At 37.6% G+C, this 23884-nt stretch overlaps 1 protein-coding gene across 1 annotated transcript in view; it reads left to right on the top strand.

Annotated features, from left to right (window-relative positions):
- LOC109824793 overlaps positions 14290 to 23884 on the top strand; it is a 94915-nt gene continuing 85320 nt past the window's right edge. The window contains exon 1 of the mRNA XM_020391439.1: positions 14290 to 14572. Coding sequence (XP_020247028.1) covers positions 14376 to 14572 — 197 coding nt within the window. The 5' untranslated portion in view covers positions 14290 to 14375. The remainder of the gene's footprint in view (positions 14573 to 23884) is intronic.

Here is a 23884-nt window from a genome sequence, read left to right as displayed (position 1 = left end):
AGTTTTACAAGAAGAAGAGGAGATTAATTCTATTGTTTGAGCTTCAATTTTATCCATCTCCCTCTCTTATTTTTCAAAGAAGATTCCTCTAAACTCAATTTCTAACTTCATACATTTGTTTGTTATTTATTAATTTTGTTTAGCTAGAATTTACATTGAGTTTAGTTTTGATATTGCTTATTGTTTACACACACCACTTGAGCTTAAGTATTCCATACATAGTATATTGGGGTTGTGAGAGGTAACATTGAGTGTGAGCTTAATTGTGTTCCCATCTTATTTAGAGAACAAACCATTTGTTATTATGCTTAATTATGAGATACACTTCGTAATACACTTGTACAACGAGAGAAGTGTGTGGTGAGAGACGGGGTTGATTAAAAGAGGAGTGAGGTCGGTGGTAAAGCCTAGAGAGAGGGGTAAAGCCTAGAGAGAGGTGGTAATTCTGAGTACTTGAGGAAGGCGACATGGGCAATACCAACACTTAGAGGGTGTAGAGTGTGATTGTAAGAGTGTGAGTTGTAAAAGTTTTCGGTGAGCTAGAAAACCAAGACTGTGAGGTGTAAACGTTTTTGGTTAGCGTTGAAAACCGGTTGAGATAGTGGAGTTTGTTAGACCCTAGAGGGGGGGTGATTAGGGTCTTATGCTAATCTAATCCGATTAAATGCCAATTAAAATTAATTAACAAGTTGTATTCTTGCAAGATAGAAATATAAAGAGTTATGTGCAAGAATATGCAATATACACAAGGTGATATATCCTATATGATAGAAAAATATGCAAGGATATATAAACAATAAGATATATCCTAACAAAGAGATATAGACAATGTATGTGCAAGGATATGTAAACTAACACAAGATGATATATCCTATCAAAGAGATATACAAAGTGATATATGTAAGGATATGCAAACACAAGGGTAAACAATCTAAACTAGATAGTGGGCAATATAATCAACAAGCAATATACAAAGGCGATATAAGATATGAACATAAAAGTAAGTGCGCCAATGCAATCACAAACAACCAATATGATTACGGAGTTCGGTCCCCACGACCTACGTCTCCGCTCCTCACCTCGAGGAGATCTCCACTATCACAACCGGGTTTTCTACGTTCACCCGAACAACGTTTACACCTCACAATACAATCACTATGCAATCACACCTCACACACTAAGTGTTGGTCCTAGCCCGTGTCCTCCTCCTCTAGTGCTCGGTTACAACCTCTCCCTAGGCACGTCAACCGACGCCACTCCTCTTGGATTCGACCCCGTCTCTCACCACACACTTCTCTCGGTGTACAAGTGTATTACAAGTGAATCCTCACAATTAAGCACAATATAAATCAATTGATTGTTCTCTAAACAAGGTGAGAACTCAATTAAGCACAACTCTTAGTCACAAACCCACAACCCCAAATTATACTATGAATGTAAATACAATAAGCTCAATAGGTTGTGTGTGAACAAAGAGATAATAAAATCAACTAAACTCAATATGAACACTAGCTTAATAAAAAGATAATCAAACAATATAAAATATGAAGCTAGATTGAGTTTAGAAAACTTCTCAATAGATCAAGAGTGGAAGGAGAAGAGTTGGATGCTCAAACACCAATAGATGATCTCCTCAAGCTCTTGTGGAAGTGATTCACAAAACCAAAACACTCAAATGCTTAAAAGCTTATAAACACACTTAAACCAAACATAAACCCTTGATTAAAACTCTCTTAAACTTGTTTTTAAACTCTCTTGGCTCACTTGAAAAGACATCAGCAATGGGGTATATATACCCACTCAAAGCTCAGCCAAAAACCCCAAAACGAAATGACCAAAAACCCCAGCAAACAGCTCAGAGAAAGAGCCGTTAAAATAAAACTCATCAGTTTTGTAAAACATGCACGAACATGTGCACGAACGAAAACGTGAATTTGTAAATTCCTTTAAACATAACAAATCAATTCCAAACTTGATGAAACTTTGAGAAATGTTTGCAAATGATATTTTGAACATGTTACAAAAAGAATTTTCCAATTTGCATTTCCCAATTATGAAATCTCATTATTTTGCAAAAGTGTTCAAAACATAAAAACCCAAAACCATGCATGTATATATATAACTTGTTTTGAAACTTTGCACAATGATTATATAGACTTGATAAAATATGTATATGATGATTGTTAAGTCTATAAACTGAGAGTACAATATTTGAGCTTAGAAACCAAATACGTGTGTGTATATGATATTGAGCTTAGAGTATCTAACACACATAATATAAAACCTAAACTAAATTACCCAAGCTAGATCTTGATCTTCAATAAGCTCTTCTAGGTAATCTCGCGGATGAAGCTTTAACTTGGATCTTGAACTTTGAATAGCAAGGCTTCACCGACATTCCACCAACCTCCTTTGGATATGATCGTTGAAGCTCTATTCCATCCATCCTCCAACAACGTTGTTTGTCTACAATACATAAGAATGTACAAACACTAGACAAACAACATTTGTAGTAAATTGTTTGTAAATCATCATCAAAACAAGAAGGCCAACAATCTCCCCCTTTTTGATGATGACAAACAATTTACAAAAAAGGATATATGCATGAAAGAAAATGAATATATAAATTATGATTCACATGCATATAAACAAGAAAGAATATACATATACTCATAATATTTCTCCCCCTTTGACAACATCAAAAAGGGGACAAAGGAATGAAGAGAGCGAAAGCTCCCCCTACCTATAAGCATGGGTGAGTATAAAACAAGAAATACATAGGGATTGCTCCCCCTATCAAAATGCCATATAGAATATATGAAATGAAGATCATGGCATACATATGTGAGTAAGCATAAATAATATGCCAAAAATCACTCACATTCAAGAGATAATGAGAACATGTATAAATATATCAAAGTGAAAAATAGTGTCTCATTAACACAAAAAAAATGTAAAAAATAGATTTATGAAAACAAATGAGAGAGTAACATGAGAATCATGCAAAAAGAGTTTTCGAAAGAAAATAAATCAACCAAATGAAATCATAAATCAACCATTTAAACCAAAAATGATGTTTGATCAACAAAAAAATTCTTTGTAAGACATGATCAAAAACCACTCATAGAATACATTATAAAGCACGAATAGATGATCCATTAGCACAAACACATAAATATCATCATATAAGTGAAATATAATGAATTCAAAGTAATAATTAAAAACAAAATCTTTGATAAAGAATTTCAAGAGAGGCGACAATATATCAAGCTCTTAAGCTTGTTCCAACCCATATAATCATTCTAGCATCCGGTAAACATGATTTGGGAATAAACACCCAATAAACCCAGAGGGTTATATAAATACAAACCTCTCATCAAAATCAAAACTAATAATCATAAAAACAAAAGATTTGATAAAAGAAAAATTGTTTTCATAACAAAAAGATTTTAAAACAATTTACAAAACCAAGAAAAAGAAAAATAAAAACACTAAAATTCTTGGTTTAAAATCATTTTGGCACCCAAGAATTCTTGGTGCCGGATTGGTTAGGGACATGACCCCTATCATTCAAGCTCAAAGCCCTAGGGTTATGAACCCTCTTGGGCGCATATGGTACACGAACACGGTCAAAACAAAAATTGTGTAAATGACCTTTCCGATTGCAATTAGTGCAATGAAAGAGGCCCATTTGATTTTGTTGACCATAAGCATGTGCACGAGAAACATTTTTAAACAAAGGTGGTTTACTTGAGAAATTTGGCAAGTTTGAATATTTTTTCAAGTCATAACAAAACTTCGCTAAATGGCCAAATCTACCACAAACATCACATTTAAAAACATGTGGTCTACTAGAAACATTTGGCAAATTAGATTTCTTTTTTAAATCAAAACAATATTTGGCCAAATGACCAAAACGACCACAAAGATCACATGAATACACATGAGCATGCATATGATGAACTTTATGAGAGTGTGCATGTGCATGTGCATGTGATGAAGAAGCCTTATGAGATGCACAAGAAATATTAGTCTATGGCCTTTACGACCGCAATTTGTGCATTTGTAGACTTTACTATACATGTGTGCATGATGAATAGGATGTTTAGATGTTTTAGCATGAGATTTAGCACACATGTCCATAAGCTTGTTATTATTGACAATGCATGATTTAAGAGTTGAATCTAAAGATGATATTCTATTTTTAATATTATTCAACTCATCATAAGGCACATATGCATTAGCATTAGAAGTAGAACATAAAGAATTAAACTCATTTCTAATGTTCTCTACTTCTAATATGGCATTGTTCTTAGCATGAGATAAGCTAGAAATGGATGAGGTAAATTTTTTATTTTCCAAATTTAATAAGTCATTGTTTTCTTTAAGCACAATATTTTCTTTTGCAATGATATCAAATTTGGACACTAGCAACTCATGATTGGATTTCAAATTAACATGCTAGCTTTTTAAATCTATAAAATTATTATGCAACTTAGTATAGGCATGCATTAATCTATCATATGCACAAGCGAGTTCATTGATGGATATATCACTATCGGATTCCGAATCGCTTACCACACTAGGGCTATCGCCTAGTGGCCGTGTGCATGATGATGCTCCACACTCACTTGAAGAATAATCCTCCAAACTACGTTGGATTTCCTCCAAGTTGCCTTGATGTGCTTCTATGAATTTCCATAAATTGTAAGCACTATCAAAATGAACAAATTTGTTAGAAAAGGATGAGTCAAAGGCATTAAGCAAATATTCTAACAAAAGCTTGTTCATATTAAACATTCTTTTATCATTGCTACTCCACTTGGATTTTTCCGAAGTGGGTATAATATAAGCATCTTCAATAACTTCCCATAAATCGAATTGTTTAGATCTAACAAATATGTTAAATCTAGAACACCATTGGTCATAGGGGAGATTATCTATTTTAGGAGCAACAATAGGATCATAGCCTAAACAAGATGCACAATGTATGTCCATAATAAGAAAATGTATGCAAGCAAGATACAAATAAAGCTCAAAAATAGATTAGCACAATAAGCTAACTTGGATCTTTAACTCAAGGCGATTAGACCTTAAATCAAAGAGCACCAAGCTCTGATACCAATTGTTAGACCCTAGAGGGGGGGTGATTAGGGTCTTATGCTAATCTAATCCGATTAAATACCAATTAAAACTAATTAATCTAGATTCAACAAATAGTTTAAATCTAGAAGCCCATTGTGCATAGGAAAAATTGATGAATTTAGGAGCAATATTTGATTCATAGCCTAAACGAAATATATTCATATTCATGATATATATGTGAAAATATGCAAGCAAGACTAATGTAATCATAACTAGATTAGCACAAATAAGATAACTTGGATCTTTAACTCAAGGTGGTTAGACCTTAAATCAAAGAGCACCAAGCTCTGATACCAATTGTTAGACCCTAGAGGGGGGGTGATTAGGGTCTTATGCTAATCTAATCCGATTTAATGCCAATTAAAATTAATTAATAAGTTATCCTAGCAAGTATGAAATACAACAATGTATATGAGCTAGGATAAGTAATATGAACAACAAGATATATCCTAACAAAGAGATATAGGCAATGTATGTGCAAGGATATATAAACTCAAGGGTAAACAATCTAAACTAGATAGTGGGCAATATAATCAACAAGCAATATACAAAGGCGATATAAGATAAGAACATAAAATTAAGTGCGCCAATGCAATCACAAACAAACAATATGATTACGGAGTTCGGTCCCCACGACCTACGTCTCCGCTCCTCACCTCGAGGAGATCTCCACTATCACAACCGGGTTTTCTACGTTCACCCGAACAACGTTTACACCTCACAATACAATCACTATGCAATCACACCTCACACACTAAGTGTTGGTCCTAGCCCGTGTCCTCCTCCTCAAGTGCTCGGTTACAACCTCTCCCTAGGCACGTCAACCGACGCCACTCCTCTTGGATTCGACCCCGTCTCTCACCACACACTTCTCTCGGTGTACAAGTGTATTACAAGTGAATCCTCACAATTAGGCTCAATACAAAGTGTTTGTTCTCTACAATGAATGAGAACGAATTATAAGCTCACTCTCTAAGTTACACAATCCCACAACCCAATTATACTATGAATGTAAATACAATAAGCTCAAATGGTTGTGTGTATAAACATAGAGAAAATAAAATCAACTAAACTCAATATGAATACTAGCTTAATAAAATGATAATCAAACAATATGAAATATAAAGCTAGATTGAGTTTAGAAAACTTCTCAATAGATGACAAGAGATGGAGGGAGAATAGTTGATTGCTCAAACTCTAATAGATGATCTCCTCAAGCTTTTGTGGAATTGAATTCTCAAACTCAAACACCCAATTGCTTAAAAGCTTCTAAACAAACATTAAACAAACTTAAACCCTTGTTTAAAACTCTTTAAACTTGTTTAAAATATTTCTTAAGTTGTCTTAGAAGTATGAGGGCATGGGGTATATATAGGCTCATGAAACAAGTCCAAAAACCAAGAAAAACACCCCCAAAACATTAAAATAAACAAAAAAACAGAACTAGCTGTTACTGTAGCAACGGTCGGCTACTACAGTAACTTCGGTCGACCGGTACGGTCGACCGTGAGCTATCTGCAAAGCTGAGTAACGTCCAAAGATATTTCCGGTCGACCGGTATGGTCGACCGATGTTACTGTAGCAGTGCGTAGCTGTTTTGTAAAATAAATTTAAAATAATAAATGAACTCCAAAAATTATGAAATTTTGTTGGAATGTTCTAGACGTGTAGAATAACATGTCAGAGAAAGAATTTATGAAAAATATTTTCCCAGTTGAGAGAAATAATTGTTTGAACATAGATTTACAGTTTCTGAAAAACTGCAGACATACACGATTTTCTAAAATCAATTGGGTACAGTAAATCAACTCCAAAAATAGTAAAATTTTGAGAAAGGTTTCTAAACATGTAGATAAACATGTCAAAGAAAGAATTTCTTGAATAGCACTTCCCATTTATAAAAACTCATCTGTTTTGTAAAACATGCACGAACATGTGCACGAACGAAAACGTGAATTTGTAAATTCCTTTAAACATAACAAATCAATTCCAAACTTGATGAAACTTTGAGAAATGTTTGCAAATGATATTTTGAACATGTTACAAAAAGAATTTTCCAATTTGCATTTTCCAATTGTGAAATCTCATTATTTTGCAAAAGTGTTCAAAACATGAAAAAAGTGATATACATGAAGTTTGATGTTTTGACATAAATAATGTTTTGAAACTTTGCACAATGATTATATAGACTTGATAAAATATGTATATGATGATTGTTAAGTCTATAAACTGAGAGTACAATATTTGAGCTTAGAAACCAAATACGTGTGTGTATATGATATTGAGCTTAGAGTATCTAACACACATAATATAAAACCTAAACTAAATTACCCAAGCTAGATCTTGATCTTCAATAAGCTCTTCTAGGTAATCTCGCGGATGAAGCTTTAACTTGGATCTTGAACTTTGAATAGCAAGGCTTCACCGACATTCCGCCAACCTCCTTTGGATATGATCGTTGAAGCTCTATTCCATCCATCCTCCAACAACGTTATTTGTCTACAATACATAAGAATGTACAAACACTAGACAAACAACATTTGTAGTAAATTGTTTGTAAATCATCATCAAAACAAGAAGGCCAACAGAGTTCTCCTTGAGAGTAGGGAGGGGAGACGTAGGTCGGAAGGATCGAACTTCGTGATTATTTTCTTGTGTTTGCATTGGTTATTTGCCCACTATATTGTTTATATTATTTTATGTCTATTTCACCCTTATGTTAATTAGATATCCTTGCACATATAAGATGTTAAATATCATACTTGCTAGGATATTTGTTAGTAAGTTTTTAATTTACATTAAATCGGATTAGATTAACACATTACCCTATTCACCCCCTCTAGGGTAATTCTACATGTTAACTACCATTCTTTCCAACTGTGGTGCTAAGGACCCTATTCCCATTAAGGGTCTGTCGCGTCTCAGAGCCTTGGAGTCCGATTGTGCGGGGGCCTCCTCTTAGCCCTGGCAAGTCCTAGCCTTTGTTGTCTCCTCTTTAGATCATATGAAGCTTGGTTCATGGAATGTCAGGGGGCTTAACGACCCCATTAAAAGTAGATTAGTTAGAGATAGTATTCATCTAGCGTCCACAGATATCATAGGGATCCAAGAATCCAAACTTAGTGACCTTTAGTCCTCAAGAGTATTGGTGGTCATAAAATCTCGTCCTAGCTCCAATTAGAAGCTGTTGATTCCAGAGGTGGTGTGCTATTAGGATGGAATACCTCTATGTTTGATTGTCTAGATTCCTACATAGGCATCTTCTCTGTTTCAGCTGTGCTTTGCCAAAGAATTCTTAAATGGAAATTTTTAGTCACTTCTGTTTATGCGCCCATTGATAGACTAGACAGAGAAGTCTGTTGGTGGGAGCTCCAGGGAATTCATACTATGTTTCCCCTGCCTTGGTCCCTCTTTAGAGAATTCAATGTCATCCTCTTCTCTAATGAGAGAAGTGGCAGACCTGCCTCCCTTTCTAACATGCATCGCTTCAAAACCTTAGTTGATTCCCTCTCCCTTATTGATACCCCCCTTAATGGTAGGAAATTTATATGGTCTAACATGAGATCCTCCCCTATCATGGCCAGACACAGAAAACCCTACAGACGGTCAACCGTCGAAGTCTTCACGGTCGACCGGACAGAACATAGAAAATTCACTTTGAGTGTACAGGGTCTATGGTCGACTGCCAAAGTCTTCACGGTTGACCGAACAGAAATCCAGAACCTACCCTATACCTGTGAACGTTTTCGATCGACCGCACATGTTGCTGCGTTCGACCACACATATCCTGCAGTAGACCGACGTTTGTTAAGATCCCCCGCATAGTCTGAATCCACAAACCCAACACAATCCTGCCTAATCTTCTCATTCTTCTAAAACACCAAACTAACATCCATGATACCTTTGATATAATGTAGAATCTACTTCACGGCCTTCTAATGACCCTTTCTGGAGTCGTGCATGTACCTATATACCATGCTCACGGCCTGTGACAAACATTGTACACACCATCGCATACATCAAGCTACCCACCACATCGGCGTATGGAAATTTTGACATGTACTCACGATCCTTAACTAAAACATGTGACAGCTTAGCTGAAAGCTTAAAGTAGGGAGCTAATGGAGTACTCACCGCCTTGGCATTACAATCAAAATTGAATTTCTTCAGTATTTTTTGCAAGTAGCTCCTCTGTATCAACTTCAACCTTCCCTTCACCCTGTCTCTCTCAATCTCCATATCCAATATCTTCTTTGCTTCTCTATGATCCTTCATCTTAAATTCTGATAACAGCTACTTTTTCAACTTTCTAATAGCTGAAGTATTCCTGGAAGCAATGAGCATATCGTCAACATACAATAATAAATAAATATACTCACCATTTTGTAGCTTGTTCATGTAAACACATGAGTTATATGGGCTCCTCCTGTACCCTTGGCCAATCATAAAACCGTCGAATCTCTTGTACCATTCTCGTGGCGATTGCTTCAATCCATAAAGAGATTTATTCAGTTTGCACACCAAATCTTCTTTGCCTGCAACTCTAAAACCCATATGTTGTGTCTTATAAACCTCCTCTTCTAAGTCTCCATGTAGAAAGTCTGTCTTAGAAAGTCTGTCTTCACATCCATCTGGACCAAATCCAAATCTAGCGGTGCCACCAATACCAATGGTATCCTTATTAATGAATGCTTCACGACCGATGAGAATACTTCGTTATAATCTATGCCCTCAAGCTGGGTATACCCTTTGGCAACCAATCTGGCTTTGTATCGAATGTCCCTATTAGAAGATCATTCTTTCTTTGTATATACCCACTTGCATCCAATAGCTTTCTTACCCTTCGGTAGCTTTGTAAGTTCCTAAGTGTCGTTCTTCTGAAGAGAGTGCATATCCTCCTCCATAGCTTCCTTCCACCTGATTGAATCAGAGCTTGACTATGCTTCCTTATATATAGAAGGAACCAAATCATCAACGACATCAACTGATAAAGCATATGCAGCCATCACTTCATCATATCTAGCTGGTCGACGAATAACCCTTCTTGGTCTATTAGCTGCAATGAACTCCTAAACATGACCTTGTCCCTGATTCCCAATATCCATTGTATCATCCATCTGCCCATTTGTCATCATGTCTCCTCTTAGTGTTACCTCTGTAGGAGCCTCAAAGGATACAATGCTATCTGGAGTCTGTGGAGTTACATCATCCTCAACCTCCTGTGATATCCCGCTAGTCTGGCCTTCGTCCACCTATTGAGGGACTTGAGGCCTCATCATATACACCTTATCAAAAGTAACATCTCTGCTAATGATTATCTTCTTGTCTTGTGGATCCCACAACTTGAAGCTTTTAACTCTATCTCTAAATCCACAAAGATTCTAACCCTCGGTTTAATTTCCCATCATTCACATGATAGTAAGCTGGACACCCAAATATCCAAATCAAATCATAATCATTAGCCACTGAACTAGACCATACCTCCATATGAGTCTTCCCATGTATCATAGTGTACAACAACCTAGTCACGAGATGGCTCGCATAAACTAACACCTCGGTCCGAAAGGATCTGGATAATCCACTCTGTGATATCATATAACACACCTTCTCCAGTAAGGTACGACTTAATCTCTCGGCCACCCTATTTTGTTGCGATATCTCCCTAACTATGAAGTGTCGCCTTATGCCGTGATCCCGACAAAACTGTAGAAATGGATCACTCTTGTACTCACCATCATTATCTGAACGGAGTACCTTCACCTTTCCACCTGTCGGTAGCTCTACTTTCTTCTTCCACTCCACAAATATACCTAGGACCTCATATTTATGCTTCATAGGGTATACCCAATTCCTCTTGGAATAATAATCAATGAAAATGATAAAATAATTGGTCCCACCAAGTTATCTGTGTTTGAATGAACCCCAAACATATGTGTGAACGTAATCCAATATACCTTGGGTGTTATGAATTGCGGTGCCGAATTTCACTTTTGTCTTCTTTTCAAGTACACAATGCACACACAACTCCATCTTACAGGTCTTTGTACCTTTCAACAGCCCATGTTTCGCCAATACCTACAGGGACTTATCACCAGTGTGTCCTAATCTCATATGCCATAAGCTAATAGTATCCTCCTGTGTGATAATCGAAGCTGCCAGACCTCCTGTTACTGTCTTGGCCTTCAAGTAGTAAATTTTGTTTCCCCTGACATCTCTCATCACCACCATGGATCCCTTCGTGACCTTCAAAGTTGCATTCTCTAAGATCACCTTATAGCCTACTGCCTCCAAAGTTTCAAATAAAATGATATTCTTCGTCAACTGAGGAATGAATCTCACTTCCTTCATCTCCCTAGTCACCCCGTCACACATCTTGATTCGGACCGTTCCAATACCACCAATAGGGGCATACATGATCATTACCCATGAGCACAACATCCCCTCTTTCCAACTCATCAAAGCTGGAGAACCAATCCCTCCTAGGGTAAATATAGTATGTAGCACCCGAATCCAACATCCACTCCGTAGAGCCGACATAACAAACTGATGGTAGTGCTGGACATGAGTAGCCCGAAGAATTCGAATCTGAATTGTCACCACTAGCTTTGGCAACATTCACCTCTGAAGCTTGTACGACTTTTCCCTTATTCTTCCCTACTCGATCTTTCAACTTTGGATATTCATTCTTCCAATGTCCATCTTCTTTGTAGAAAGTACATTGATTCCTACTAATATTTCTATAGCCACCTCTATGCTTCGACTTTGAGCGTTTAAATAGTCGACGGTTTGGACTATAGCCTCTTACTGCCAATGCATCTCCCGATGCCTTCTCGGAGGGTTCACTATCACTCTTCCTCAACTCATAATTCACCAATACTGAGGTCACGTCCTTGTAGCTAACAGTGATTCTACCACTGATCACCGTGAGAACAAAAGTTTCGTAATCCTCTTCTGGCAATGAATATAGTAACAACATCGCATTGTCTTCATCCTTAACCATGATATCCACATTGGACATATCCGATAGCAATTTTGTGAAGTTATTAACATACTCTCTAATGGAAACTCCCCTCTTCATCTTGAATTAGTAAAACCTCTTCTTCAAGTGAAGCTAATTCTCAATGCTCTTTGTTAAATACTTCTCATTGAGTGTTTCCCACAACCGTTTCGCCGACGTATCGTTCATCACATCATAGATCAAATTCAGCATCAAGTATGACCTAATAACCCTACATGCTCTACTGTTAACATTCTTCCAAACCTTCTCCTCCATATCAGCGGGTTTCTCTTGTAATTTAAGAGTCTCCTCCAAATTCTAGGCATCCAACGCATCTATCACCTGACACCTCCACAAAAACCAAAGTTTATCTTGCCATCAAACTTCTGAACATTAATTTTAGTGTTATTGATACTTAAACCTTGTATCACATTCGAAAGAGACAATCTCGATGTACTTACTTCACCCATGTTGATAACTTGATCTCTTCAAACGAGAATGCTTTAGAGAATGCTCCAAAACGAGACACAAGCCAAACCCGTAGCTCTGATACCACTTGTTGTGCGTAGTGGAATCCGAAACGAACACAACCAAACTGAGATTGAATCACAACCAATAGGTAAAACAAGAACCAAACAATGCAAGACACATTTTACGTGGTTCAGCAATGTGCCTACGCCATGGGGCAAGGAAGAGATGGATTTTACTATTAGAGAGAGAGAGAGTACAAATAGAGATTACAAATTCACTCAAAACTCATAAATTAATCTCTCAAACAAAGCTCTCAAATCTCTCACCAAATCTCCCAATCACACAGCTCAAAAGTCTCTTCTTTTTGCCTTAAGAAAACCCTAAAAAACGTGCTTCAATATATATCAAAACACAAACCAAATCAGAACAGGAAACGAAGCCCAAGCCAAAACCCGACAGACGATCGACCGCCTAAGTCTTCGCGGTCGACCGGACAGAACACAGAAAATTCACTTTGAGTTTACAGGGTTTGCGGTCGACCGCCGAAGTCTTTGTGGTCGACCGGACAGAAATCCAGAACCTACCCTATACTCGTGCACGTTTCCGGTCGACCGTACATGTTGCCACGGTCGGTTGGTCAGAGGTCAAAACTGACATGCTTCAATTCTTCTGAACTTCGTCGCCGTCGTTCTCAATTCTACAATGTGTTTGTCTGTATTTTATGAAAGATCATCTTTTCTTTAATCATCGGTCACAGACTATAATGTCTTTATGTCTGTCACCAGTATTTTTATATGTTTTTATCTCTGATGTCATTACAAAAATGCATATTACTTTACAAGAATATAATTCTTGAGTTGAAATCTATGTTAGAGAAATTTGTTTACAGTATATTTAAATATAGCTCAAAATTTTCTTTCCTGCAATGTCACGTGGAGTGTAATATCTAATAGAAGGTAAAACAAGATTGAAAGTAACATAGACGAGTCTTTCGTTTTTCTACTTATTCAAGACAACTTATGAGACTTTTGTTGTTGCTAATTATACATCTATTTGTTTTTCTCATACCTGAACTTCATAAATTGAAAAGTTTCCTCCAACATCTCATAATGATTTGCTTCATAAATAAAAATTTAATTGAACTTATCAAGGCTAGTTACCTTTCGAAGTGAACAAGCTTCAGTTGCCTCCCATGCTATCAAAATATCATGAGATGAGAGAAGTAAGAAAAGCATGTACTACAAGATGGATGCTTGCTTACACTGTATGCACCGTCTCAGGTCCTATTTTTTGGGAGGAAAAAAATAAAAAAGAAATGGTTTATAACTCATAAGAACTCTTAACACAAAGCAACTAACAAAAGAAAATGGAACACCTAAAAGTATATCTAAAAGAAGACATATATTTGTACATTTTTGTGTATGGAATAATTAATTAATAAATTCCTAGGCAGGAACACCTGTTCTCTGCTCTGATTCCTATCCTTGGCTTGAGAGGGCCACAACGAACATTAGTTTCTAACTTTCCATGCAAGAAAAGAGAGCACAACCCTTTACTGTCCCTTCTCAGTCACTTGCATAAAGCAAAAGACACCTAACGACCTATCGATCCCAAGAACTGATAACAAATCTTAGAAAAAATTAGCAAAAGCAAAACCTAGTGACATGTAACCATAATCGTAGGGTTTAGTATCTCCACCCCTCATAAATATCTCAACCAAGCATAGCTTGTAGATAACAAGGTCTTATTGTTCACCAAAAAAATGACTGATTGGGGTCCGGTTTTCGTCTCCGTCATGTTGTTCATAGTTCTATCTCCGGGAGTCATCTTTCAGCTCCCAGGCAGGAGCAGGGTGGTTGAGTTCATCAATTTTCAGACGAGTGGCGTATCGATATTGGTTCATTCGATCCTATACTTTGCCTTCATTGCCATATTTCTTCTTGCTATAAAAGTTCATATGTATATTGGCTCTTGAAGCGCCCATTTAATTTCTTAAGAAAAAGTATCGGATGGTCTCAAGCGTCACGGTTTGATAATTTTCTGCTCTTGTTACTGTTTTTTTTTTTTGACGAATTTGTTGTACTAGTATTTGATGATTGTGTGGGCTAAAGTGTACGTTGATGTTATGCTGAAATTTGCGAATGCAATTAGCTGATGTACGATTTACGTCGGATTAAGTATGTTGGAATGACAAATGCAAGAAACTGAGCAAGTTTTTTTTTTGAAACGATAGTTCCAATACACATGAAATTATTTGATGTTGATTTGGTATTGGACTATTGGTATGCGTTGCAAGGAGCAATGAGAGAGGATATTTAGTTCTCTCTTTTGGATTTTGTAGGTTTTACACAGGTGCAATGCACGTGGTTAAATATCATGATTAAGTATTTTTAGATTATTCTTTTCTAACTAAAATTTGTTTCTCAGTTTCACTTTAATAGTTTATATATGCTCACTTTTGTCTCTAAACTTTAATATTGTGATTATTTATTTTCTTTGATGTTTGTTTAAATGGGCTGCACCCAATTTAAATTTTCATGTTGATATTTGAATTGATAGAAAATAAATATAATTTGAAGCTAATTTGAATTTTCATATTATTTTGACTGACATGAAACCAAGATTTACTTGAGAAAGTACAAAATATTAAGATAATGTTATACAAGGAAGGTGAATATTTAAAACCAATAAGACAAAATGATTGGTTAAAAGTATGTTAAAAATATACAAAAGAGAATATGAAGTTTGTTCCTAATCATTGATAGACTTCATCAAAAATTATAAATTAAAGATTAATGCTAACTCTAAATTCACTCAAAATAATTAAACTATTCTATAAAATATTAAAAAAATATTATTTTTTATTTCTTCTATTTTATTTTTTTATTAAGCTAATATCAATCCTTCCTCACATTTATCTTTTTTCAAGACAATTCTAGAGTAGTGTCTTCATCATCTACTTGATTGTGATATCAGGCTAGAGTTATATTTTTTGTGCTGTTATCTTTCCTTGGCTTGTTAATATTTTATTTTGTCGTTTAATTTCACAAAGAAGTTAAATGTATTTCTGATGTTCAACACAAACTTCTTAAAATACAAACTTTGATATTTTTTATTTCAATGAGAATAAATATTAATCTAATATATATGAAATTCTTTGTGTTTCTAATTTATTACTTAAATAAGATTAGGAGTTACCTCTTTTTCTCTACAATGAATTTTTCTGATGTGCATCCAATAAGAGTATCCGTTACTTTAATAATATTACATTTGCTCTATCCCTGTCATTTCCCACAAAGATCTTAACTAAATACCTGTATTTTTTATTGATAATTTGCCTTAGATTATAACATTAATATTTAATTTTTTTAGTATTTGAAGAACAAAGTATGAAATTTATGAATGCTTACTAATTATTCTTATATCTTCCATTGAGAATTCTTCTTTGATTGGGATAAAATTATTAAATTACTCTTCAATATAACTCAGTTGGTGCTTCTTTAATAGACATACCTTATGTTAATGACAATTCAAATGATTCATGGACGTTTTCTGAATTTTAGATTTATTTTTATCACTTTCCCATTTGCAGTGAAAATAGCTTGATTATTTTGAAGGATATCTCTGAACATTCTGATAGTTTTTTTCATACATAATTTATTGTATTTTTTTACCCTATAAATATTATTAACATTAGATATTAATGTTTCTAAATTAGAATTAATTAATGCTAAGCTATTATATTATCGCCTTTTATTATTTTTATGGATTTAAACATCTATCAATTAATGTTACTAATGTGTTTTGCTCTCCAACTTATTAGTAAAATTTTAAGCAGATGCTTTAATTTATATGGTAACAATAATTTTTAAGCTATAATATTTTTTAATTTTTATTACCTAATCAGATATTTTTAATCAATTCTTATTATTTTTGTTTACCACTATCAACTTAGACAATCTTTAAATGATTAAAAAGGGATACTAAACCCTAAATTGGAAATTAAATATATATATCTTAATGAAAGAATACCTTGAAATCACCCTAGAGGGGGTGAATAGGGTGTATGCTAAAATATCCGATTTAATGCTAACTAAAATTTATTAAAAATTTATTCTTGCAAGTATAATATACAACTAATTATGAGAAAAAATATGCAACATAAACAAAAGGTGATATAAATATAAACTAAAATGCAAATGAGATTGTGTGCAAATAATCAACACAAACACATAAAGATGATCACAGAGTTCGGTCCTTCCGACCTACGTCTCCGCTCCTCACTCCCGGGGAGAATCCACTATCACAAATGGGTTTTCACCCAAAAATGTTTACACCTCACCATCTCGGGTTGCTATGCTCACCGACAAACGTTTACAACTCATACTTGTAACTACACAAATACCACCTCAAGTGTTGGCCTCTCACGTGTCACCTTTCTCAAGTGTTCGGAATTACCACATCTCTCTAGGCTTTACCACCGACCCCACTCACTAGCATAAATAGGACTATCAACGATGAATTTTTAGCGATAGACAAATCCGTCGCTATATCTTGGAATATAGCGACAGAATAGTTCGTTGCTATAATTCCGTTGTTAAAAAAATTTTTAACGACAGATTTATTACTATTAGCGACGAAAATTTCTGTCGCCGTTGTTTTAAATTTTTACCGATGGAAATTTGAGTTTTAGTGAAGGAATTTCCATTATTAAAGAATAAGAAAAAAATTGGCGTGGGCTTGCCCAAAAAATTTGGGCAACCCGTGCATGAGATATTATTTTTCCCCCTCTCTCTCCCAAAATCAGCCGCCATCTCTCGTTCTCTCACTCCATCTCTCGTTCTCTCACTCTCTCTCTCCATCTCTCTCCTATGGCCGCCCCAGGACGCCGCCGAACCCCGTCGCCAGTCCCGCCGTCGACCCGCTTATCCAAAAAAAAAAAAAAAAAAAACAAAAAAAAAAAAAAAAAAAAACAAAAAAAAAAAAAATAAAAAAAAAAAAAACACAAAAAAAAAAAAAAAAAAAAAAAAAAAAATAAAAAAAAAAAAAAAAAAAAAAAAATAAAAAAAAAAAAAAAGCCCGGTCCCACCCCTCTCTCTCTCAAAGCGTATAGATCTCCCCCATCTCTCTTTCCTCTCCCCCTTACATCTCTCTTTCATCTCGCTCTCCTCCGGCCGATGCTAACAGCCAGCCAACCAACGACGACTGGCATCGTCCTACCGACAGAGAGGCAGAGAGAAAGAGAGATGTAGAGGGAGAGAGAAAGAGAGATGTAGAGGGAGAGAGAAAGAGAGTTTTTTTAATTTATTATATTGATTAGTTTCATGTTTTTAATTATAATTAGAGTTTAGTTTTTGCAAAATAAATAAATTGTAAAAAAATCCAAAAATCTAATAAAATATTACAAAACAAAAAATTTCCATCTTGATAAAATTATAACATAAAAATTAAAATTTAGTTGGGGTTAGGGTTAGGGTTAGGGAGGGTTAGGGTTAGAATTAGGGTTAGGGTTTGGGTTGGGTGAGGGTGTGGGTGATGGTTAGGGTTAGGGTTAGGGTTTGGGGGAGGGTGAGGGTGAGGGTTAGGGTTAGGGCGAGGGAGAGGGCGAGGGGGGTGGTTATGGCGAGGGAGAGGGTTAGGGTTAGGGTTAGGGTTAGGGTTAGGGTTTGGGGTGGGTGAGGGTGATGGTTAGGGTTAGGGTTTGGGTGAGGGTGAGAGTTAGGGTTAGGGTTAGGGCGAGAGAGAGCGCGAGGGCGAGGATTATGGCGAGGACGAGGGTTAGGGTTAGGGTTAGATGAGGGTTAGGGTTAGAGTGAGGGTTAGGCTTACGCCTGCACGCAGAAGAGCCAAACAAACTCGCTTTAATCGTCGAGCCCTCCGTCGAGAGCTCAGTTCCGCCTGCATGCTTGACTCGCCAGCACGGGTCAAGTCCGCTCAAATGCTAAAGTTCGCCAGCACGCACGAAGATCGCCTACATGCTTGACTCGCCAGCACGGGTCAAGTCCGCTCAAACGCTAAAGTTTGCCAGCATGAACGAAGCTCGCTTCCATGCTTGACTCGCCAGCACGAGTCAAGTCAACTCAAGCGCTAAGTTCGCCAGCACGAACGAAGCTCGCCTGCACATCCAGGCAATCAGTAGTCCGTCAGCAAGTTCGCCAAGCTCGCCAGAGCACTAGGCGGCTATAGTGTCACATACAGGGATGAGCCTTCTCATTTCCCAAGACGTGAAAGGGGGGAGTATAGTACTCCGCACCCATCAGGTAGCCGTTCGCAGTACAAGTAAGAGGCATGATATCTCTCAACAGTACGTAGTCACATCCTATGATTCAATGGAGTAAACATGCTATCTCTTCCCTATTTAAGATCCCCTCCTGGCTACATGAAGGGGGTGGATTGATGGTGATGGGCTTTTCATTAACAAACGACCTGCTCTCTTCATTACTTTTGCACTGTAGCATCTTCTTTTAGCTTTCGGCCTTGATAGCCTTTAAGCTCAAAAACTCAAACTCGGTCAACACGAGCTTCTACTGCATAGTGAAGTTCGCCCGCAACTTCACTCGGATCATCCAGGGGAAGCAAACTCGGTTCTGACATTGAGGGAGGCGTCCTATCGCTACCAAAGACCCCACGTTAAACAAGGAGGGCATTCCCTCCACTTCTGTTGTAAGTTTGATTCATTAGTTTGTAATAGGCTATTCTTATCAATACAAACAAAATCCCCATTTAGGAAAATCAAAATTTACACCCTACACATATCTTCTCTAGCTGCCTCCTCTCCTCAACGGTAAGGACGCATAGCTTTAGCATGTCCTTGTTGATCTCAGGCCAGTTGGGGGGAGAGGACACTATCAGCTCTGAAGACCCACACGAACCAATCTTTCTAGTCTTTATTTGACTTTGGAGCATCCAATACAAGCTTGCAACCCCTAGTATAATGGAGGAAGTAGTGGGGTCCCTCCTCATCGACTTGATGCTAACCAGGTTCCCCAACAGGCACATGCTCGATGGGATGCCGACTTGGTGGCAGATCACCATAGAGCCCACCAAAACACCAATTACATTTGGGTGAACTAAGAAGGGGAAACCCCAGAGTGACGCATACATCCCTAATGAAGGGATGGAGTGGCAACCGAAGCCCATACTCGAGATGGACGATGTAGAGCGGCTACCTATTCTGGCCATCGCGGTACACTGGCTCATCCTCACTTGGCGCTATGAGCATAAAAGCCTTGGGGAGATCATAGAAATCAAAGTACCTATCACGCTTCTAGATACATATCTTTGAGCAGATTAGCCAGTGAAGAGTGATTTTCTCTTCATTGCGGTCAGCGGTGGATCTCTGACAGCTATTGAAAATGGTTAACAAGATTTAGGAAATCTAAGAGATAAGCGCTGGAAATTTAGAGTGAGAGTTTGTGAAGAAAACCCCTCTTCTCTCCCAGTGGGATATATATAGGATCCGAGAGGGACACGTGGAATAATCTAGATGGCTAGCTCATTCCAAAATGAACGGATGAGATACACATCGAAATCCTAAACGGTTCACACGAAACTCAAAGTTCCGACCCTCTTTACTCTATGTCTCTTCGCTCAAAAATCAAAGTGACAACTCTCTGACTCTGATAAAGTCATCATGCCATTTCAAACAGTAACATTTCACATACCCAATAAATGCTTCTGGAAACTCATCAAACAATGTCTAATTAATGAACAGTCTGCCAAATCTAATCGACCCTTCAAAACCGACAATAGACTTAAAATGAAAACTCAGGCACTCGCCCCAAGGAGTTCAGATGATAATTAGAAAAGCTCATCGACTTGACTGGCTTCAAATTAAGACTCAATACAATAGAAACAACTGATCGAGTTCAAGACATGCCTTCTCAATGAAGGACGAGTCCTCTCGAGTCAGCAATCAAGTTCACATGCCCATAATGGAGCTAATTCATCTAAAAGATACAAATTGAGATTGTACAGCACAAGAAATGTAATTCTAACTCAAAAATCTCTCTTTATTCATTTATAAGGAGTATCTACAAGGTACATATGTACATATGTATATATATACAACACAAGAGTGAAAGATAGGAAATTCCTAGGAGACTAAGAGAGGTCCATTCCTGCACCCAGAGTCAAAGGCAAGGAGCCGTTGGGAGCAGCCGGCGGAGGAGTCGAGCAGTCACCTCCTTCGTCCAACTCTCCCACTTCCTTGCCAAGATCGAGTCCCTCCCCCCCAAGTGCTTTCACCTCCACCAACTCATCCAAACACTTGTCTATAATAGGAGGATAGTGGAAGCGATCGGGTAGATTCCTCATCTTAATTGAAAGCTGCACCGAGAGGTAGTCATACCCGGCCTTGTAGGCTATCACCACCTTTGTTTTTCTAGTTAGGCCCTGGCGATACACCTCTATAATCTCCTGGCGGTAAGGCTCGGACTCAAGGTAGGCATTGCAGTTTGTGCTACTGTCGAGGGCTCCTGTAGGTAGACAATCTCGCCCTGAAGTTTGACGAGCGCTGCATGCTCCTTGTACATCTGACGCTTCACATGCAAAGCCGCCTACTTCTCAGCCTCAACCTGCACTATAGTACGGTCCTTCTCCTAGAGAGCCTCATCCAGTCTCCTGGTCTTCCTATTGTTCTCATCTAGCTCTCACCTGAGCCTGTCAACCTCGAAATCTCTCGGGGCTAGCGTCTCCGCAGCCCATTCCGAGTCAACCTCATTGCAAGCCCTCAGGGAAGCCACCTCCTCTAAAAGCTTGAGATACAAAGTTCGGATCTGCTCCATCCAATCGTATATCTCTTGCTCGACCAAAGCACCTCAAACCAAGTAGCTCCAAAGACTTAGGTGGAGACCAGCATTGGGAACCCCCTGCAAGAATTCCTCATCTCGAGGAATCCAGAACTGCTTGACCACCCTCGACTGAGTTAGGCGAGAACCAAGGACTGTCCTCCTGACATCTAGATGGTGAGCATCCTGGTAACGGTGCTCTGGGTCGTGCTCCTGTCCCTATCAAGAACCAGCCCCTAAAGTCCCAATGAGATACTACCTCATCCTTTCCTATTCTTTCTCCCCAATTTTAGCAACATGGTGAGGATAGGGTTACTCTAGCCCTGCGGGAGGCGTCGTCTCCTCTACAACCAGCTCTTTCCCCAAGCGGGATGATTCGCTGTGACGGACGGATTAGCCGTCCTCCTCAACAGAAGCTCTAGCCTCGGCGCCACTCTCTTCCCAGTAAGCCACGACCATGTTTGAGTTATATTTCACGCGATCGATCAGGCCCGCTTTCGTTCCCAAATTACAAAACCCTAAATTCTGTAAGCGCCGCCGCCGTCGACGACCTTCTGGCAGCTCCGACTCGCCGCCCTCGACTCCCACTTCACACGCCGACGCCGTCGCCATTACCCTCGCGGCTGCCCTAGATCGCGAACTCCGATCACATGCGTACCTCTCTCGCTCCTCCTCTCTGACTTCACCGCCCGTGCGCCGACTCCCCGGAACCCGAACCCCGTAGCTCTCGCCGGAGCGCTGCCCTAGATCAAGTTCTCCGATCACATGCGTACCTCTCTCGCTCCTCCTCTCTGACTTCACCGCCCGTGCGCCGACTCCCCGGAACCCGAACCCCGTAGCTCTCGCCGGAGCTCGCCGCGGCACCGCCCCCGCTGAACTCGCAGAGGTATTAATGTCTCAAAATTTTGGGTATTGTTGTAATTTTTTGTAAATTTTTTGTAATTTTAGGTATTGTTGTAAATTTTTAGGTATTTTTGTTGTAAATTTTTGTAAATTTTTAGGTCTTTTAGGTATTGTTGTAAATTTTTAGGGATTTTTGTAAATTTCTTTGATGTAATTTTAGGTATTGTTGTAAATTATTAAATTAGCCAATAATAATGATACAATAATCCTCTCTATTGTTGTAAATTTTTAGGGATTTTTGTAAATTTCTTTGATGTAATTTTAGGTATTGTTGTAAATTATTAAATTAGCCAATAATAATGATACAATAATCCTCTCGCTGTTTAGTTAAGCATATATGTACACAATAAACAATTTTTATAACTCACCTTAGAACATGGATTTTGCGAATATGGGTTCCCAATTTAATAAAAAATTCGGTTTCGCATACATATATGTATACACTTGTGTTATTATGTAAGCATTTATCTTCCACTACGTATTAAAAAAAAGGGAAAAAGAGCCACCACTAGCTATGTGAAATATAAGGGAGAACCATTAATATTTATGTGGGTGTACATGTCAAGTTTATTTTTAGATATTAACCTTGTAAATACTTATATTTCTCCCTCAACTTGTGATTGTTACATTTGATTATGAGTTCTACAACTAAAGGAGGGTTTTCCAATAACACTTAAACTTAAGGAGGTTTTCTTATATTTTGAAATATAAGGGGGGTTTCTTGATAGTTGTCCAAAGTTAAAGGAGGGTTATGTTATTTAGCCTTAGGCAATACAGATACTTCCATCACAAGCTAGTGCACTCTTAGTAATGGTCCTAATCTTCCAAAGTTTTTGATATTCATGTGATAATAGGGCGCAGAAACCTCTCTTATATTCCTTTTTTAAATTATTTTGTTGTAATTTTAGGTTTTGTTGTTGTTTCTGATCTGATATTTGATTTCTTGCAATTGCAGTGCAGGAGATCCAAGCGGGTCTTACGTTTTTTGGATTGCAGTGCAAGAGATCCAAGCGGTAATTTCTTGTCCTTTTTTGATTCTTCAGTTCAAAATTGGGTTTTCTGATATTTTAAAAATTAAGGGGGGTTATCAGAAGTCGTTACCCCTAGTTTCCCGTCTAATATTATTGGATGTGAGTCTCTTCTGATATAAACTCACGCAATTCTAGTTGAATGTGAAAATACTTTTTACATCTAAAGAGAATAACGTGATTTATGTTAGGAGTATGCTCTACATGCAATAATTATTAGATCTGTCCGGGGAGGATTCCCCTTCTCGTACAGGTTAGGAATACAGTAGTGTATCGTCTATCTTTGTAAACTTTACGCATTTTTATTCCCATAAAATTTTGATAACACGTCCCGCATTGTTCTCCGTGTACAATAAGCGTATGTTGTTTTGCGTGTCGATCTATAATCGACCTATTATCGATGATTGATACGCATTATAACATCCGCACAGTGTACTCGGAGAACAGCGGGTAGGTGCTGCCGAAATTTTTAAGAAGTAAAAACGCATAAAGATGATGAAGGTAGTTGTAGACACTACTATATTCCTAATGGGATAGGTCCATTTCCTATG

The sequence above is a fragment of the Asparagus officinalis genome, chromosome 9 (assembly GCF_001876935.1).
Source record: "Asparagus officinalis chromosome 9, Aspof.V1, whole genome shotgun sequence".
Classification (NCBI taxonomy): Eukaryota; Viridiplantae; Streptophyta; class Magnoliopsida; order Asparagales; family Asparagaceae; genus Asparagus; species Asparagus officinalis.
The sequence above is the reverse complement of the archived record's forward strand: the minus strand, read 5'-3'. Positions and strand labels throughout refer to the sequence as shown.